The sequence below is a fragment of the Astyanax mexicanus genome, chromosome 2 (genome assembly GCF_023375975.1).
Source record: "Astyanax mexicanus isolate ESR-SI-001 chromosome 2, AstMex3_surface, whole genome shotgun sequence".
In the NCBI taxonomy this organism is placed as follows: domain Eukaryota; kingdom Metazoa; phylum Chordata; class Actinopteri; order Characiformes; family Acestrorhamphidae; genus Astyanax; species Astyanax mexicanus.
The window spans coordinates 57405299-57424487 of NC_064409.1; the positions used below are offsets into that span (position 1 = coordinate 57405299).

General features: G+C 37.6%; 1 protein-coding gene across 2 annotated transcripts in view; it reads left to right on the forward strand.

Moving 5' to 3' along the window:
* Window positions 1–19189, forward strand: part of trpm1b (transient receptor potential cation channel, subfamily M, member 1b) — a 41594-nt gene that overhangs the window by 13751 nt on the left and 8654 nt on the right. Inside the window, exons 2-21 of one of the 2 annotated variants that reach the window (XM_015605134.3) lie at window positions 3620–3696; window positions 4328–4529; window positions 4814–5027; window positions 5116–5240; window positions 5358–5529; window positions 6443–6617; window positions 7127–7250; window positions 11044–11116; window positions 11221–11321; window positions 11457–11630; window positions 12705–12839; window positions 13028–13078; window positions 13216–13356; window positions 13759–13788; window positions 13889–14178; window positions 15048–15276; window positions 16566–16691; window positions 16972–17103; window positions 17307–17435; window positions 18611–18862. In XM_015605134.3, coding sequence (XP_015460620.3) covers window positions 3620–3696; window positions 4328–4529; window positions 4814–5027; window positions 5116–5240; window positions 5358–5529; window positions 6443–6617; window positions 7127–7250; window positions 11044–11116; window positions 11221–11321; window positions 11457–11630; window positions 12705–12839; window positions 13028–13078; window positions 13216–13356; window positions 13759–13788; window positions 13889–14178; window positions 15048–15276; window positions 16566–16691; window positions 16972–17103; window positions 17307–17435; window positions 18611–18862 — 2952 coding nt within the window. Of the gene's footprint in view, window positions 1–3619; window positions 3697–4327; window positions 4530–4813; window positions 5028–5115; window positions 5241–5357; window positions 5530–6442; window positions 6618–7126; window positions 7779–11043; window positions 11117–11220; window positions 11322–11456; window positions 11631–12704; window positions 12840–13027; window positions 13079–13215; window positions 13357–13758; window positions 13789–13888; window positions 14179–15047; window positions 15277–16565; window positions 16692–16971; window positions 17104–17306; window positions 17436–18610; window positions 18863–19189 lie in introns of those variants that run through there. The other variant, XM_049474631.1, reaches the window with a different exon arrangement.

Genomic DNA, 19189 nt, shown 5'->3' on the forward strand with positions numbered 1-19189 from the left:
TCCTTAGATTTAAGTATGGATTCAAGCAACATATATACATATACAATATATTTTTGAGTTTATTGAGGGTAAGAGTCATGTCATTGCACTGTTTTTAAGTACAATTATTTAAGTATGTGATCATTATATAAATTAGGCCATTATTACTAAACATATTAGTATGAAATACTAAAGAAATCTGATTTAGATTACCAGTCAAACGTTTTCAAAGTGAAGGAAAAGCGGTTAACAAGAGCTCAGCACCTCACAGTTGGAGAACCAACCAGGTTCTACCTCACGAATTTCACATATTCTGGCTTGTTTTACACTTTTTTGTTTACTTAATAATTACAGATGTGTTCCTTCATAGTTTTGATGTCATCAATATTAATCTACAATGCAGAAACTAATAATAAATAAATAAAAATAAATAAATAAAGAAAAAAGATTAACTTCTAGAAGAAATTTTAGAAGTAACTTTTAAAAAAGTGTAGGAAACATTGACTTTTATCTACTTCACTTAAAATGAAGTAGATTGTACATTTATAAAAAAAAATATATATATATATATATATATATGAAACCACCCCAGTGAGAGTTTGTACAGCTTTTTGAGGGTTCAGGGGAAACACTGTACAATAAACTGGGCAGTGAGGATCACTGCTCTAGATGAGGTTCTGATGAGGTTGTATAACATGCCATTTCTGTCCAAAAAAATAGAAAGGTTTATCTGTATGAGAAGGCAAAACTTTCCTGATTTTCAATGTTGTAAGTTAAATTGGTGTAATGAACATGTAGTGAATGTTCTTTCATTCACCACAAACTGTTTACAGAATATAAAGAGTATCTGTCAGTAAATTATGCAGATTTAAGATACTTAAAGGGGCTTTTTGTAATTAGGAGTATTTTTTTCTCTTTTTGTGTTTTTTGTATTTATGCATTGTTCTTTAAACAATAAGGTTTGGATGAGATGGGGATTTGTCTATTGAGATAAATATGGCACAAACAAAAGTAATGGTGATAAGTTAACTGTTGCTGGGGAGCTTTCTATGTCTGTAAGAGGGAAGACCCTCCCTAAGAGTCTCATAGTGAGAATATTTGCTGTGAGACTGAATAAGTCAGTAAAAGCTCTTTTTGCCTAGGCGAGACGACCCTCCGTCAGAATGGTTTTGCACCACCATAACAAGGCTGGTGGAAGTAGAGATTAACTGCAATTAGTGTTGGATGACCTTACCCCCAACTGCAGTCCAGTCTTTTATTAACAAGGCTTTTTCTTTTCTAAAGAATGCCTGGACCCAATTCTTTCAATTATGCAAATGGGGGTTGAAGTCAAAGTGGTTGAGAAGGGTGACACTTTCCAAACTGGGAATCCAGGGAGCTTCACTCACTGCGGTGGACGCGGGCTCTTCTCAGGATTTTACTTTCCTACCTTTCCTTTCCTGCAGTACAACAACAAGCCTCCACTTCACAACTATCCCACCGCAGACTCTGGCTCTGATCGGCCTGGCCGAGACGAAAATCCGGAAAAAAAGGGGTCTCAGGAATTGGAAGATTAAGAGGGGGGTGGGGTGGAGGGTGGGGGTTGAGGCTATCAAAGCAGATTTGCTGTGCTTCTTGTTCTAGCAAGGGATGAAAATACCCTGTGGGCAAGGAGAGAGGGGTCATGGGACTCCCAAAAGGATTACCTTGAACTGGAGTCATGAGACTTGTCCTGAACAAAGAGCCTGCTCACATGCTCATCATATGAACAGCCCCTCTTAAAGTGGTGAAGTTTCATGGCCCGTGGGATTCAGTGGGCGTCCAAACACTGCGAGAGAGAGCACCCCTCGCTAGAGGAGCCGTAATGAGGGACTCTGAGGAGCCGAAGCGCTGCCACTCTCAATCACTCTGCCTAGCTGAGCTGAGGGGCTCCACAGGTAGGACCAGCATGTGCTTTCTGAAGCTGAGGAGCCTATGGGTTTTTCTTCTCTAGTGATTCTGGGACTGAAATGATGGGAAATACTGTGCAAATACTGGGGCAGCTGATTTAAAGAGATAATATACAAACAGATTCAGGTTTTCATGTAGCACTAAATGAAGTTTTTCAAATGTGAAAATTGTTTGCTGTGTTTTTACAGGTTTTACAGGTTTTTAAAGCATCGTGGCAGCTTATTTTTTTTTTAAACAAATGTTACACTGACTGTGAACTGGACTTCATGAAATGATATTGTGATACACTTTGCTTGTCCTGATTAAATACATGCAATTCACAACCTGTTTTATTCCTTTTAGTGATGAGATCCTCAGCCACTGAGGTTTAATGACACACTTTACAGCATGCACTCTCTTCATTGCGCAAGAGTAAATTAAAATGGACAAACCTAATTTTTAATCCTTAAAGAGCTCTCTCTCTCTCATAACATTAGAATTACATAATGTTGAATTTATTGGATGAGCAAATCTGAGTAATTTATATTTTTTGATAAATTACTTCATTGTAAGCTGTTGAATTACTCTTATGAACAGGAAGGTCTCAGTGATAAAAAAACACACACACACACACACAAATGGTTGGAAATATTATGTGTTATTGTAGATTTTTCCTTCCAACAGATTAGTCTAGACTGATTTCTCCTTAAAGTCGCCTCATAAAGGAATAGCAGGGGGTGAGTCATGGTTAGTTGGGTTTATGACCATAGCTCTTTCTTAGAGCCTGGTTCAGTCCTCTCCATCTTAACTTCCTGTGGAGATTTTCTTCAAAAAGCCTTTTGTCTTAATTAGGACTGAACTGACAACAAAAGCTCAGACAGATATTGCTTTGAACCGAGGTTATTTTCGTCTGGCACTGGAGCAAGATCAAAAAGCTGGCATCACAGGATCTGACATCTCCTTTGGCAAGCGTTACCTTTGTTTCCCTGCTTTCCTTGGCACTTTCTCCAAAAGGGAACAGGAGGGCAATGACCAGGGTCCAAAGCAGATCTGATGTCCAATTTGCTATGCACTAATAATTTCAGGCAAAACAGAAAATGGCCTAGATGTGATCAGCAGCCTCTCCTGATTCCGGTTTCCTTGTTTGTTTCTAATTTCACTTCTGTATCACTCCTGATAACAGATTTTTAATGGTCTGGTGATTTAGTACGTGTCTGTTCAATTCTCTGCAGAGCGGCATATTCCTAGAAGTGCGTTCAGCTGAGAGTAATGTGTTAGTAATTGTGAATAAGTGCGCTTTGCTCAGCTAAAGCAGCAAGCGGTCTGTTTAATCTCTCACAGGTTTTTAGTGCGCACATTTATCCTGCCAAATATACCATGTGCAGCAGTATACATTTACCAGGCTGCACCTACTGTACTGCTTATACTTTAGACAGGATTAGCATAGTAGTAAGAGGATTAAATGCATCTAGCTAGGCATAACTTGAGGGAGTAAATGTACTTCTTACAGTAACTGCTTTAATGCATGTGCGTATTCTGTCCTCAAAGAGAGAAAGACGGAAAGTGCTTCATATATGAAACTCGTAATTCATAACACTTGTGACCTTCGGCTTTTAATGGCATTATATGTTGAGCACCATATGCTATCAAAGTTATATGTGAACTTGAAATGAAGTGAAATAACATAATTCTAACTATATAAATGTGTGTCTGTGTTTTCTTGTGTTCACAGGGACAGAAAGCCTGGGTTGAACGGACCTTTCAGAAAAGAGAATGCAATCACATTTTCCCATCAAAAGATCCAACTCGGTAAGCCTCTCTTTTAACGAACGTTTTTTTTTTTGTCTTTTGTAAAATATTCTGAATTGCATCAATTACTGAAATAAAAGGCAGTAAATCAATCACCGATCTGCAGAATGAATAGACTCATCATTAACTCAGATCTTCCTGACTGGAGCAAGGAGCAAAATTAGCACTAACTGATGACACTTAAAAAGTCTCACTTTCTCTACAATAATTAAGAAAGGCCACTGACATCAATATTCCTGTTATGTATCAGTGTGAGGGCACATTGTGTGCCAGGCTGCTTTGTAGTTGTATGTGCGGGGGCAAAAGGGGCTAATATGGACCGGTTCACTGGCCACCCGTGGCCAGCAAGGTGGAGAGTTGCCAGAGTGAATGGCCTTTATGTGCATGGAGGCACGTATTAAAGAGGGCCATGAAAACACAGCTAGCAGCCTGCATACACGGGATCCACACTTTCTTTTATCTTCATTCGTCTCATCATTACAGAACCTGGGGGGCATTCAAACTGGCCACACAAGCAACAAGTTTTCACAAGGTCTTCACAAAGTTTTCACAAAGTTTTCACAAGGTTTCCAAGTCTTCTCCTCTAATAAAACCTTCTCTTCACTGACGGGTCTTAACTGTTTTCCCTAAGGTGTGCCTGTGGAAATTTGCTGACTCAGCATGCCGCAATCCCATCTGCTGCTGTCACCAACAAGCCTGCAGTGGACAACCTGCTGGTGCAGGTGGACCCGCCTCAGGAAAAATGGACTGTGTCCAAACACACGCAGACTTCCCCCACGGACGCTTACGGCACCATCGAGTTCCAGGGAGGAGGATTCATCAACAAAGCCATGGTAAAGACATTGAAAACAACTACTTTAAAAAAAAAAAAAAAAAAAAAACATTTTTTAGCATTTTAGAAAGATGAGCAGGAAATAATTACTTAGAATCACTTAATGCTGCTTTAAAATATGGATTTTACATTAAGTACCAGTGATATGTTGAACTGTAGGTACAACTAAATTATGCAGACCTTCTTAAAATCAAGTGGAATTCCCATTTAAGTCTACTTTTTAAAATAATAATAATAAACGAATCATCACTAAAATCTTTTTTTTATTCTTATTTTTATTCACAGTATATCAGGGTGTCTTATGACACCAAACCAGACAACCTGCTGCACCTCATGGTGAAAGACTGGCACCTGGAGCTTCCCACTTTACTCATATCCGTTCATGGAGGCCTCCAGAACTTTGACCTGCAACCAAAACTCAAGCAGGTGTTCGGAAAAGGACTGATCAAAGCTGCTGTTACGACTGGAGCCTGGATCTTCACTGCTGGCATTAACACAGGTGAGCAAATTTAAAGGTTAACAAATCGCATAATGCTGCTTGTTTTGTCATTCGCAACAGATATATCACACAGTCATCTTTCTTTCAGGGGTAATGCGCCATGTTGGAGATGCACTGAAAGACCATTCCTCTAAATCCAGAGGCAAAGTCTGTGCCATAGGGATTGCTCCATGGGGAATTCTAGAGAGCAAGGAAGATCTTATCGGACGAGACGTGAGTCTGAATATGTGACTCCAGACAGGAGTATTTTTAGTGTGATAATAAAAATCCAACATCTGGTTGATTGATTGATGAAGATGTTACTTAATGAATATATCTGGACTTGTTCAGGTGAACAAACCTTACCAGGCGATGTCCAATCCACTGAGCAAGCTGGCCGTGCTCAACAGCAGCCACTCACACTTCATCCTGTGTGATAACGGCACATGTGGGAAATACGGGGCGGAGGTCAAACTGCGGAGGCAGCTGGAGAAACACATATCTCTGCAGAAGATTAACACCCGTAAGTATGTTCAGACCAACCAGTAATGCCATGCCTCACCCACATCTGCTCCTAATGCATCGCTGATCTTCTCAACTTAAATGATTGTTTATGGGTGCATTTTGACAGCTTAAGGATGGTGAAGCTGTGTGGAAGATCGCACTGAAAGATCCTTTTTATCCGCTGTAGTTTATTACTGCCAGAAAGTGTTGGTGGATGGACTGAGATGCTCTTGTCTGTGACCTGTGGGTTTCCCTTTGTCATCCTATGCCTGGAAATTGGGATAAGGCAGGGACAGCAAAGGGATGCTCAGCTGTCACCACTCACATCACCTCCTGACCTCCTTCTGTTGGAAAAATACATATATCAAACGTTAGTTATTGAGAATTCTACTTGAATTACTGGTTCTTGTCTCAAAATAATGGTTAAGAAACATAATACATGTTGAAAGCATGTTGAATATATATAGAAATATGTATAATGTGATGTAGACCTACAGTTTTTCAAGCTGCTGACATCTTTTGATAAAATTTACTATAAACCCACCTCCTACACCAGAAATCAAAGTAGACTACACTCAATAACTATCACCAATTATGGTGTTGTAAAAAAAACACAAAATCCCTACATAAATACAGTTTCCGCTTTGTTCACATGTCTGCAACAAGTTTTCACCACCATCTATTACCCTATCTACCCCCTTTACCTCCTTCCTGCTCTTTTAACTTCTTTTTTTCCTTCATGGCTCCACTTATCAGAGGGGAAAGACTAGCCTTCTACAATAAGCAGAAACAACCAAAACTTTAGCCCAAAGTTATCACCCCTCTCTTCAGGCTTCTCCAAATAAATCATATTACTAATGATATGGTCCAAACTATCAAATTCTTCTATATTTGAACTGTATAAAGCTTAATTATCTTTTTCTGTATTTCAGGATTAGGCCAAGGAGTGCCACTCTTGTGTCTGATTGTGGAAGGAGGTCCAAACATGATCACTGTGGTGTTGGAAAGTTTGCGTGAGGACCCGCCCGTGCCTGTGGTGGTGTGTGACGGAAGTGGACGTGCCTCAGATATCATCTCCTTTGCTCACAAACATTCACAGAAGGGAGGGTAAGAGTGGCTCAAATATTAAAATCCTCATTTTTAAGGGACATTTGCTACAGCAAAGTTTTTGTAAACCCTGTCTTGGGCTTAGAATGTAAATTTGACCCTTTATAATGTTAGAACATTCATCATGTTTGACACACAAATTAAAGTTTGGTAATAACTCACAGTTCTTTGTTTTTTGCCTTGGATGTGGGCAGTGAACTCTATAGTGCCCCCTAGAGGTTTTATATGAGTTTATTATTGTATTTGCCACAGTTGTTATTAAGTGCTTATAAAAAGAATAGGTAGGAACATTGTCCTCATCATGATGGACATAATACCCATGCCCAACAGGAAGTCAGCCATATTGTAATGCGTACATGTTTCACATATCTTTTTCATAAAGTCTTTCAAAATCCTTTTTATTATTATTGTTAAGAACTTTCAATACTGTCTTTGTGCTTAGATGCTTTTGAGAAGCCCAACCATAATCAGTCAGTTCACTAATGTACTGCATGCATTAATATTTCTAGAATAATAGGTGATGATGCCAGAGACCAGCTGCTGGTCACCATTCAGAAGACGTTTAGCTACAGCAAGAGTCAGTCCCAGCAGATCTTCCTCATGATCATGGACTGCATGAAGAAAAGAGAGCTGGTGAGTACATGTATAAAACAAGAAGCAGGAGTCCAAACAACTCAAAATGCTCTGTTAGAATTAGATGATAGGATATGTAATAGAATTATTGTGATATTTTAAGAAAAAAAAAATATTGAGAACTGTCAGTCAGTGACTGTAGATGTGACACTATATATAATTTTACTATTTCATAATACTTTATCAAAAAAAATTGATATACAGCTTTATAACAGCTGCACAATAACTGTGCAATGGTTTATAATCCTTTACAATGAGGGAACATGATTATACAGTCTGACTAAATAGGTCAAAAAGGCAATACATCAGTACATGTGCAAAAAGGGATAATGTTATGCTGTTATTTTAATTCCAATATAGCCTTTTCATTAACTTAAAAAACATGCCTATGCAATGTTGATATTTGAATCTATTTCATGCAGTCATTTAGAAATAAATACTACCGTACATTTCATTACCCTGTATCTTCCTCTGTGTGTTTGTTCCATGCAGTTGTCTTCTTTAAATAAAGTCATATTCACTCCTTTATCACTGTTCCTGTCATTTGTTAATAAAGACATTCCCCTTCTTCCATTGTCCTGAATGTTCATTACATTCATTTTTCATAATATTCACCTCAAGGACATTGTCCATATAGGGCAGGTTACTGAGCACTTCATTGTAGTACTGTGATTTAAAATATATTAATCCTCCATGGCATGAATTATATTGTTCGGGAGGAGAAATATATTTTTGAAAGCTTTGCAGTCCCTATGGATATAGCAAACTTAGATTTCGACTTTTTATATGAAGTATTTCATTTGAATCATGGGTTTTAGAGCAAGGAAGCTTCAAAAACATCATGATTAAATCAACAAAAAATAGATTGCACAAGGCAACAAATAAACAAACACTGTTTTAAATGTACAATAAGAATGTAAGAATATAATGAGAATATAAAGAGCCAAATATACTTTTTCATATTATTGCACATATACCTTATTTTTATATTCATTATATTGGACATTGTACTGGACTTATATATATTCCATGTAACTTTATATTAAACATAGATTTAGACAGACAGACAGTATGATACGATATGGAAATGTGCAACATAGAAGGTTAAATTAAAAGTGAAGAAGAAAAATATGCACATAGTGAGACTTTGCGCAGTACTTAGCAGCTTACAACCTCCAAGGTGTCTCCTGTTATGACCACAGTCAGCACAGTAGCAGCGTTTATGTTACAGTGACAGATTTTGCAGATGGTAGGTGATGTGATAAGTAGTTCCTAATACCTCTTGCGGCAGGAGATAATCTCCAGTTCCTCGCATCTGGACCAGGATCAGTGCAGCACCACCTGCTCCTACCACCAGCCTCATGTTCATTCATGTTCATCCTCTTCCCAACCCTTACATACAGATGAAGGGAAGCGGGGCTACATCTCCCTCTAATCCATCCTGAACATCTCCTCCACTCTCTGTAATATCTGAGCCTGGTATCTGATAGTGTGGTACATTACAACCAGGGGCGTAGAAGCTAATTCTGGGCCCTGTACACTCTCAATGTCAGTGGGCCCCTGTCCATGCCAGTACACAATGAACGTGGATTTTCATGGGCCCCTCTTTTTACTCGGGCCCTGTGTAGTCAGGTCCACTTTTCCCCCCACTACCACGCCCATGATTACAACATTAAGACATTACAACATTAATATTGACAATATCTTTCAAAACCAGATACGACTTGTTAAAGTGGAGAGAAGATCATGCATTACTAGTATACACATGTATCTGACAAGCCAATAGGAAAGTGTCATGTCCCATGACTTTTGCCAGGCTAAAGAACACTGCATTGACCTGCATGATATGTGTGTGGTGTTTGCTGCTTTAAACATGGTTGTGATTTCTGCCAGAAATGGAATGTCCCATCTATTTGGTCTCAGTGTCAGGCCTCGTTCGAACTCCAATAATTTATGTTATCTTTCCATGAGCATGCTGGCCGGTATTCAACCTCACTCACAAGATAACACCTCACAACTTACACAGATGTAGGCATTCACAAGCTCCAAGCTCATTTTACACACTGCTATCCCATGACTTTTAACATGCCAGGGTAAGATCTAGAAAGGCAAAAGGGGTTCTTTGGATATATGCCAAGGATCAAAGATACCCAGTCTTGGTCCTGAAGTTTTAACACCCTAAAGAGTTTAATAGCAACCATCTAATCTAATCCAACATCTGATCATGAACATCACATATGTAAGGCCTTCAGGGGCATCAGAAAATTGTGATCCAGGACCAGGGTTGACCAGCTTTGTTCCAAAAAGATGATAAAAAATAAATCAAATAAAAAAAAAGACTAGTTCAGACAGTTGTAAAGCTGTTATTGGATCCAATGGTGGTTTTATTATGAATTCATTTCTAAATACTTTATGGAATCTACTAAGAGTATATAATTCAGCATCAACAACATGTACACTGTTGATGTTCATAAATAAAGATAACTGAAAAACACAAAACAGAAGCACTATCTACCTCTATTCACATGAGTATTCAATTTATAAGGAACCCCAATAAAATAATATTATAATTGCCATGCACCCAATCACATTAACCCATAAGAGCCCATAATGATACACTGTTCTGGAAAAAAATGAGACCACTTAAAATTATGAATTTCTTTGAGGGATGATCACAAGCCATCAAACCAAGCTGAACTGCTCGAATTTTTGCACCAGAAGTTGCGTTACCCAAAAGCAGTGTGCAAGACTAGTGGAGGAGAACATGAAAACTGTGAATAAAAACAGGGATATTTAACCAAGTGTTGATTTCTGAACTCTTAAAACTTTATAAAATAAACTTGTATAATTTGGTGCAATTTGGTGGAAGTCTGAAAGATCTGCATCTTTTTTGTTATTTCAGGCATTTCTCATTCTCTGTAAATAAATGCTCTAAATGACAATATTTTTATTTGGAATTTGGTAGAAATGTTGTTAATAGTTAATAGAATAAAACAACAATGTTCATTTTACTCAAACATACACCCATAAATAGCAAAATCGAGAAACTGATTCAGAAACTGAAATGGTCTCTTAATTGGTCTCTTAAGATGTGAACAAATGTGGAATGTTCTTTACAGTATAGCATAAGAAACAAACTGAAGTAAGTTGCTCAATTCATTTAAGTAGGGGTTTAGTATTGGTGTTTTTATGTAATACATAATACAAAAAGCATCACATCCCATATCATATCTAGTGTTAATAAATAAAGATAACAGTTCAGAAAACATATTCAATCTGTAAAGATCCCCAAAAGATCCCCAATAGAAACTCTATTTTTTATTTTGTCTGTAGAATCTTGAAAAAACATAATAGCTCATGTCAATGTCCCATTATAACTGGCAAATATGAAATCAAATTAAACAGTTAAGCTTCTCAATGATGAATACTCGAGCTCTTGGGCATAGTGCCATGTATCCACACCAGTTTAATCACACTTAACACTGTGGCACATGTGACTACTTCTTCAGGGCAATGGCATTTGATACAATGGCATTTGATACCACTGAAAACAAGGAAAGCACTCTTTCTCCATTTAGTTGGGGGAAGTTACTCATGCAGTAGAGTGTTAAGATGCTCAGAGGAAGCCTTTGGGTTTTGTTACATTATCCTGTCAATGAAAAAAATATTTTTTGTTTCATTTATCTCTTCACCATCATTCATCCACTGACTTAGTAAAGGATAGATACCAGAAAAATAAAAACATTCACACGCTTTTACATATTTTTTTTTTATATCTGATCCTCTGCTACAGATTACAGTCTTCCGAATGGGAGCAGAAGGACAGCAGGACATTGAAATGGCCATTCTGACAGCTTTACTAAAGGGTACAATTCAGGGTTCACAGGAAAAAAAACTTTAAAATATATTTACTATTACAATTGCTGGATATCTCATGCCATGCCTGTACATGTGTTGTGTGCCCACTCAGGCACAAACGCCTCAGCCCCAGATCAGCTGAGCCTGGCTCTGGCCTGGAACAGAGTGGATATAGCACGCAACCAGATCTTTGTGTATGGACACAACCTTCCAGTGAGTAAACTGCACAAAGAGAACTCACAGAACTACATCCCATAGAACTGTCAGGTGTGACAATACATATACTGTATTAACTGCATGCTAAACCCCATGATCACCTATCTCAAAAAGCCATATTTGATTTACTAGCCGCCGAGTGCAGTGGCCAGTGCTACAGCCATCACAGCGGCATCAGTGAAGGAGAAGCCGAAGGAAAAGCCACAGGGAAAAGGAAAGAGCAGAGGGAAGAAGGGGAAGGGTGGGAAGGCCAAGGCAGAGGTTCCAGAAGAAACAGATCCTAGGAAATTAGAACTACTCAACTGGGTAAGTATGAGCAATGATATAAAATTAAATCTTCATATAAGGGTATGTATGAAGATTTAATTAGTATAAAACAGATATGTGCTATCCTTTAAACTGACATTTATCTATTATTGCAAATAAACAATTCATATTACTCTAGCAACATTTCCTTTCCCCTTTAAATTGTACATAGCAATATAAATTAAATAATGTTATTTGTAATTGGAAACAACAGCAAAGAGACAGTTGTCAAATCACAAGTAATGACAATCAATTGGGGTCTAGTTAATATACATATAGATTTTACTGAGACCCAGTTGGGCTTCCTAAATGGGCCCCATCATTACACCCCACCATAACCCTCCTGTAACTTTCAAATTTACTAATATCTTTTATCCTTGACCCAAGCATTTTTAACCCACATACATTATTTTTATATAATAATTAAAATTGTTACCCAAGGTTATGTCACATGCTATATTTGTTTATTGACTTCTTATATAGCCTTTTAAAAAATCCCCCTCTGTTATAAAAGCTTATAACACTGACAATTTTTAAGATCCATGTCAAAGTGACAGTCACGTCATCCAAAACCAACATGTGTAAAATGTTGATATGTTTTATACAGCTAAAACAGCCTTGGGTCAAATTGACACCAGTGAATACTAATACATACACAATATATATATGTACAGGACATTAAAAACATATAATCATGTTTGCTTTATTTTTACCCAGTTGTCCCCATTAAATTACGTAAAGTCATTTAATATTATTTAAAAAAGTACATGAGAAGTTTTCTTAATGCCTGGCGTAAGCTGGAGGGGTATGAAGCCCCCCATAACGTTCCCATAATGTAATAATGTTTTTTTTTTTATTCAATGTGACTGATCCATGTGACCCCCATACACTTTTGTCCTTGTTCTGTGTGTGTCTGTGTGTCTGTCCCCATCTCATAATGTGATGGTTTTGGTGTTTAAGAGTAGTCCTAGAGACCCTATCCTCTGAATATTCTACTTAAGAGTGTTGGGTCTCATTACAGTAGGTAAACTCCAAATACACTCAAAAGTATTTACCCACTGGCGCCCCCCACAGGTGAACTCGTTAGAACAGGCGATGATGGACGCACTGGTCCTGGACAGAGTGGACTTCGTCAAGCTGCTGATTGAAAATGGGGTCAACATTCACCACTTCCTCACCATCCCACGCCTGGAGGAGTTATATAACACAGTGAGCGCACTGATCGTCACTCATCTGGCTCTTACTGGAAAAGCGGCACAATAGTTTATGAAATTAACATTTTTAATCCTCTAAAAGAATTCACTAAACCTAATGCTATGGGATTATTTGCTCATTCATCCTTTTTTATTCATAATTTGCAAAAAATTACCTGTTTTTTTTTTACTGCTGTTTTTTAGAAACTTGGGCCTGCCAACACTCTGAACGTCATAGTTCGAGAAGTTAAAAAAGTAAGATATTTATATTATACTGATACAAGAACATGTTACACTTTACAAGTAGCACTGTATGTTCTTTATACTGTAATATACAGAACATATACAGAACATAATTATCAATATGAATTTTGCCTTTTACAATTTCCTAGGGGAACCTCCCACCAGACTATCAAATCACTCTGATTGACATCGGCCTGGTGGTGGAGTACCTTATCGGTGGAGCCTATCGCTGTAACTACACAAGAAAAAGCTTCCGCTCTCTCTACAACAACCTTTATGGCCTGAAAAGGGTGAGAGCAACAGATGCTAATATCGGAAAGAAGTTCATATTCATAAAGTTTTAAGAGTTCGGAAATCAATATTAGGTGGAATAACTCTGGTTTTTAATCACAGTTCTCATGCATCTTGGCATGTTCTCCTCCACCAGTCTTACACACTGTTTTTTGGATAACTTTATGCTACTCCTGGTGCAAAAATTCAAGCAGTTCAGTTTGGTTTGATGGCTTGTGATCATCCATCTTCCTCTTGATTATATTCCAGAGGCTTTTTATTTGGTTTCGTCATTTTTAAGTGGTCTCTTATTTTTTTTCCTGAGCTGTTTATACTACAAATAATAACAAACAAATGTTTTATGTAATGTGTATATGTTTTATAACAATGTAAAATACGTCTTTTTATACAATTTTTTACAGCCTAAAGCCCTCAAACTTCTTGGCATGGAGGTATGAATAACTACTTTCTATCATTCTGCTTGATTCATTAAAATAAGTAATTATTGATAACTTCATTGTTTGTTTATTTGCCTGGTTTTGAAACTGCTAGGATGATGAACCAAGGCCAAAAGGCAAGAAGAGGAAGAAAAAAAAGGAAGAGGAGGTGGACATTGATGTGGACGACCCTGAGGTCAGCCGTTTCCACTTCCCCTTCCATGAGTTGATAGTGTGGGCAGTGCTAATGAGGAGGCAGAAGATGGCCCTGTTCTTGTGGCAGAGGGGAGAGGAGGCCATGGCAAAGGCACTGGTAGCCTGCAAGCTCTATAAAGCTATGGCCCACGAGTCTTCAGTCAGTGAGCTGGTGGACGACGTTTCCCAGGATCTGGATAACAACTCCAAGTAAGTGAAGGACCTGGAGCAAACTGACCACCTCAATCTATGTAAAAGTTTAGAGTAACAAATGAGAATGGGCTGTTCTATATAAAAGTTATATCATTTTCTTTTATGCTTGCTGCCTCAATCAAGCTATAGTTACAGTTAAATCATCGACAAGTTTTACACATTTCCCTTTGTCCCCTCTGTAATGGCATTTTTTGGGAAGGCATGACACTAAATTTGGAACATAGCTGTGAGGAGTTAATTGCATTCAGCCACAAGAGTATTAGTGAGGTCAGACGCTGATGTTGGATAACTAGTTCTGAATCCCAAACTAGATTTATATCAAAGGTATTGAATGGAGCTCTATCATTTCCATGGCTCAGTGCTTGGGGGTTTTATATTCCCCAACAACTGGCAATGGGCATGGCAATCTTGGCCTGTGTGTTTGCGTCAAAGTGTCCCTTTCTATTGGAAAGTAACTTAAAATTATTATTTCACTATAAATTTGGGATATGCCAAATATTCTGCAAAAAAACGGCATTCAAAAGCACTTTCAGTGATTGACTAAACAAAAAAGAAAAAAACAAATAATTGATAGCTGAGTTGCTAAAATATTTAGTGTTAAAAAATATTTTTAAATGATGTTTTATAATTGCTTTTTCTTTGAATAGCAATATAAGAATACATTTAGGCTATTTAATGGAAACATTGTGCAAAAAGTGGGAAAGTTAATAAAAAAAAGTGTGAAATAATATGCGGCCAAAATATTATTACCTATGCCTAAATACCTTTACATATAGAATATATCTTCCACACCTGCCAAAAACTATAGTCATTTATCATGTCGCACAAGATCATAACCAGTATCGCCTTATATTTTACTATCTCAGGGAGTTTGGAACTTTGGCATATGAACTTCTGGACCAAGCCTACAAACATGATGAGCAGGTGGCCATGAAACTGCTCACATATGAGCTAAAGAACTGGAGCAACTCCACCTGTCTGAAGCTAGCTGTGGCTGCCAAGCACAGAGACTTCATCGCCCACACCTGCAGCCAGATGCTCCTCACTGACATGTGGATGGGCTGCCTGAGGGTTGGCAAAAACCCTGGACTCAAGGTGCTGTAGAAAATTTGACATTATGTTAAACCCTTTAACAGTCACACTAAGAAATAGTGTATATGCACAAATGGATAAAATGCATTGGTAGCAATGTCTTTCTAGATCCTTGTTTAGCAACTTCATTTTTTGATGATCCCTGTAGAAAGCAGATATGCGACTTAATACAACTAGAACCTGATCGTGTTTACTGTGCTAAAATAAAACTTACAACAATGTTTTAAGGGCCAATATTAGTATAACAGTAATGGCATTAGAAATGCGTGTTACCACTATGCACCTGTAGGTGGCAGTAGTTAGATTCAGATAATTACAGTGTTTTTTGAAGGTCATTAACAGGCTCATGCAGGAGAAAAAACAAGACAAGCAGTAAAAAGCCAAAGGAGCCTCACCTTTTCTGACCGCAGTTTTAGGATTTAGGAATTAGGAACATGAATATAAGTACCTAGTTTTCTGTTTATAAGCATTTTAATCGTTTTTTGTTCAGTTTTCTTGTGTATGCTTTGGTAAAGAAATAAATCTTTGGTTTGGAAACCTAAAGTGAGTCAAGAACCGCATGGATCTACAAATGTGCCATCCCATCTATTACAGTCACAATAATTAGATATGTTAGACTCATGTATTGTTTTCAGTTACTTAAGTTTCTAGATAGTGGTAGCTACTGTATACTGCTGCAGTTCAGTGCATAGTGTTTTTCAATGGGGTTTATCTCTGATAGCTATGACAAAAATAATGAGTACTACAAACTAACAAGTAAATGGTGTTAAGGGTATGCCAGATTGAAGGTAAAATACACATAAATCACAATGTGATCTTGTGAATGTTTATGCTGAGCTAACATTAGCATTCAGTGTTGCTTACCCTAAACTATGCAACTCAACTTAACAGTCACACACATTTGTAGGGTAACATAGAGATACATTTACCAATCACCTTTCAACAAATATGTAACTATTCATAACATAACACATCTGTTTTTTTCTCAGCTTTCACACAATGACATCCTGTCATAACAATGCTACCCAGTGGATTTAATCAGCATTACACACTCTATTCAATGAGGGCAATAAGGTCAAAAAGCTGAAGATGAGCATTGTCTGTTTTTATTACAACAATTTGATTGTTAAATTTGGTTACAATCCATTTGGCTAGAATACATGTTAAATGGTTAACATTATATACGTATTATAAATCACTATTTTATACCACTATAAGTTTATGTGGATACACAGATACTTTTATGACCAAATCTGAGTGTTTGGCTAACTTGTGAAATTTGTTCTGTGCAGGTGATTATTGGCATCATATTTCCACCATCAATCTTACTACTGGATTTCCGGCTGGGTGATGATGCACACCAAGTTGATGATCGTGAAGAAGTCAAGGAAAAGGATGATGACAACAAATCTAGCAGGGTAACTGCAATGCTCATCCCCCTTTAAAATATGCTATTAACAGTAAAAGCAATACTTACAAAAGTGTTAGGCCTATCTTTGTTTCATATGCTGAAATTCAGCTCAAATTAAACACTATAAAGAGCTAACCAGCATATAAACTGTCATGTTCGTATTACAGTTTGTGGAATGGTTTATCTACGCTCAAATTACTTTAACACTTGTTATACAATTGCCTGATATTATCCAATTTACCAGTAAACTAAATGTTTAACTGACTGCCTTTTTTTTTTTGTTCCAGGATGCTAATGCAGATACACACTCCAAGAAGGGTGATGAAGAGGAAGGCAGCAAGAAAATGAAGCGTGTGCCTATCGGAAGAAAGATCTATGAGTTCTACAATGCCCCCTTCACCAAGTTCTGGTTCAACACGGTTAGCATTATTTTAATGTTTTTTAATTTATATTTTACGATGTTTGGAAAGCCTAGTGAATATTTTTTTGCAGATGTTCATATTTCTGCAAAAGTGTCAGGTCAAAAAAATATATGCTTAAATTAAGGTTAAGCAGAACTTTAAGGTTACTGAGAGTTAGTTTCAGACCCTATCTATAATATTGTGTGATGTATTTGTGGCAGATATCCTACCTTGCGTATCTGATGCTATACAATTACATTGTCCTGGTGAAGATGGAGCGCTGGCCATCGATGCAAGAGTGGATAGTCATCTCTTACATTCTAACACTGGGCGTGGAGAAAGTTAGACAGGTGAGACCATGCCAGACCAACAGGGTACAGTACATGTGCAGATATACAAAATACAACAATGTCAAAAACAAGTAAGTTTGTGTTTTGTGTGTAAAACAATTCTAGAATCATTGGTTGTTAAATAAATAATTTTTTAGATATAAGATCACAATAAAAATCTTAAAATACTATGTTTCTAGTGTCTATGCATCAGTTAAAATGCAATTACGGGGCTCTGATTGGTCCAGCGGGCTAAGCGCTGCCACTATGATCAGGAGATCAGTGGCTCGAATCCTGTTTATGTGGCTTGCCATCAGCTACCGGAGTCTTGAGAGAGCGCAATTGGCCTTGCTCTCTCTCTCCCCACATCACTCCAAAGGGTGATGTACACAGCACAAGGAGTCTGTGAGCTGATGTATCAGAACCGAGTCACTGCGCTTTCCTCCAAGTGCGCTGTGATGCTACTCGGCAATGCTGCATCATCAGCATTGGAAAAGAGGCGGTGGATGACTTCTCATGTGTCAGAGGAGGCATGTGCTAGTCTTCACCTCCTGGTGTTGGGGCATCACTAGTGATTGGGGGAGTCCTAATGAGTGGGTTGGGTAATTGGCTGTGTAAATTGGGGAGAATATGGAAAACAAATAGAAATAAAATAATTTAAAAAAATGCAATTACTCTTTTTTCTGTTGTGAGGAAAGGATGACAGCTTTGCTTTTCAATTAAGTAATTTGTTCTCACAGTTAGGAGACAGAGACAATAGACAGAGCATTATCTCTCCCTGAAAAAAAATTAGGGATAATTTCATCCATTTCCCCTGAGAGGTGAAGTATAAATGTGCAAAGGAACTGCCACATGAGGAACATTCTTAAACAACTGTTTATTATTTTTTCTAATGGCTACTAATTATGTTTAGTCCATTTTACTGGCTGCTCGGTTTGTCAAAAGAATGTGGAAAACCTGTGTTAATGAAACCTGGAGACCTGTGAATAGAAAACCTCTGGTACAGAGTTATATAAAAAAATCTACACTGATCTATACTGTACTCTTCACAATATACATCCATGCATAATTATTATACCATACGATGCAGGGAAGATGCTCTGTAAACATCTTAGACAAAAGAAATGAAAAAAGAATGGAATTTTGTTTGTATGTGCAATCAAGTCATAATTTAAGAGTTTTCTGTTGTATCTTAGATCCTGATGTCGGAGCCTGGTAAACTAAAGCAGAAGATCAGCGTGTGGCTCGAAGAGTACTGGAACATCACTGACCTGGCGGCCATCTCTACGTTCATACTGGGTGTTCTCCTCAGACTGCAGCCAGAACCATATATGGGCTATGGCAGGGTTATCTACTGCGTGGATATCATCTTCTGGTACATCCGAGTGCTGGATATTTTTGGTGTCAACAAGTACCTCGGACCCTACGTAATGATGATTGGAAAGATGGTAAGAACTATTACAAAGACAGCTTAACAATGCAAATATTTGAATTTTGAGAGACTATGGGAAATGATATTCTGTGTTAAAAGGCTTATGAAAACAATATTCTAGCATTCTAGGCCTCAGAAGGTCATTCAGGTTTTAAGCTTTTGTGCATAATCTATGTTCTCCTATGATTTATTTTAAAATGACTAAGGTGATTCTCTAATAGAAATTCACCACTATAGCTATATATCACTTTTTTAAAAACTCAAATACAAAGACATGGTTTCAGTGCTTACTAACCGACATCATCATATTATATTAGTGTCATTTAAAATGTGTTTTAAAATG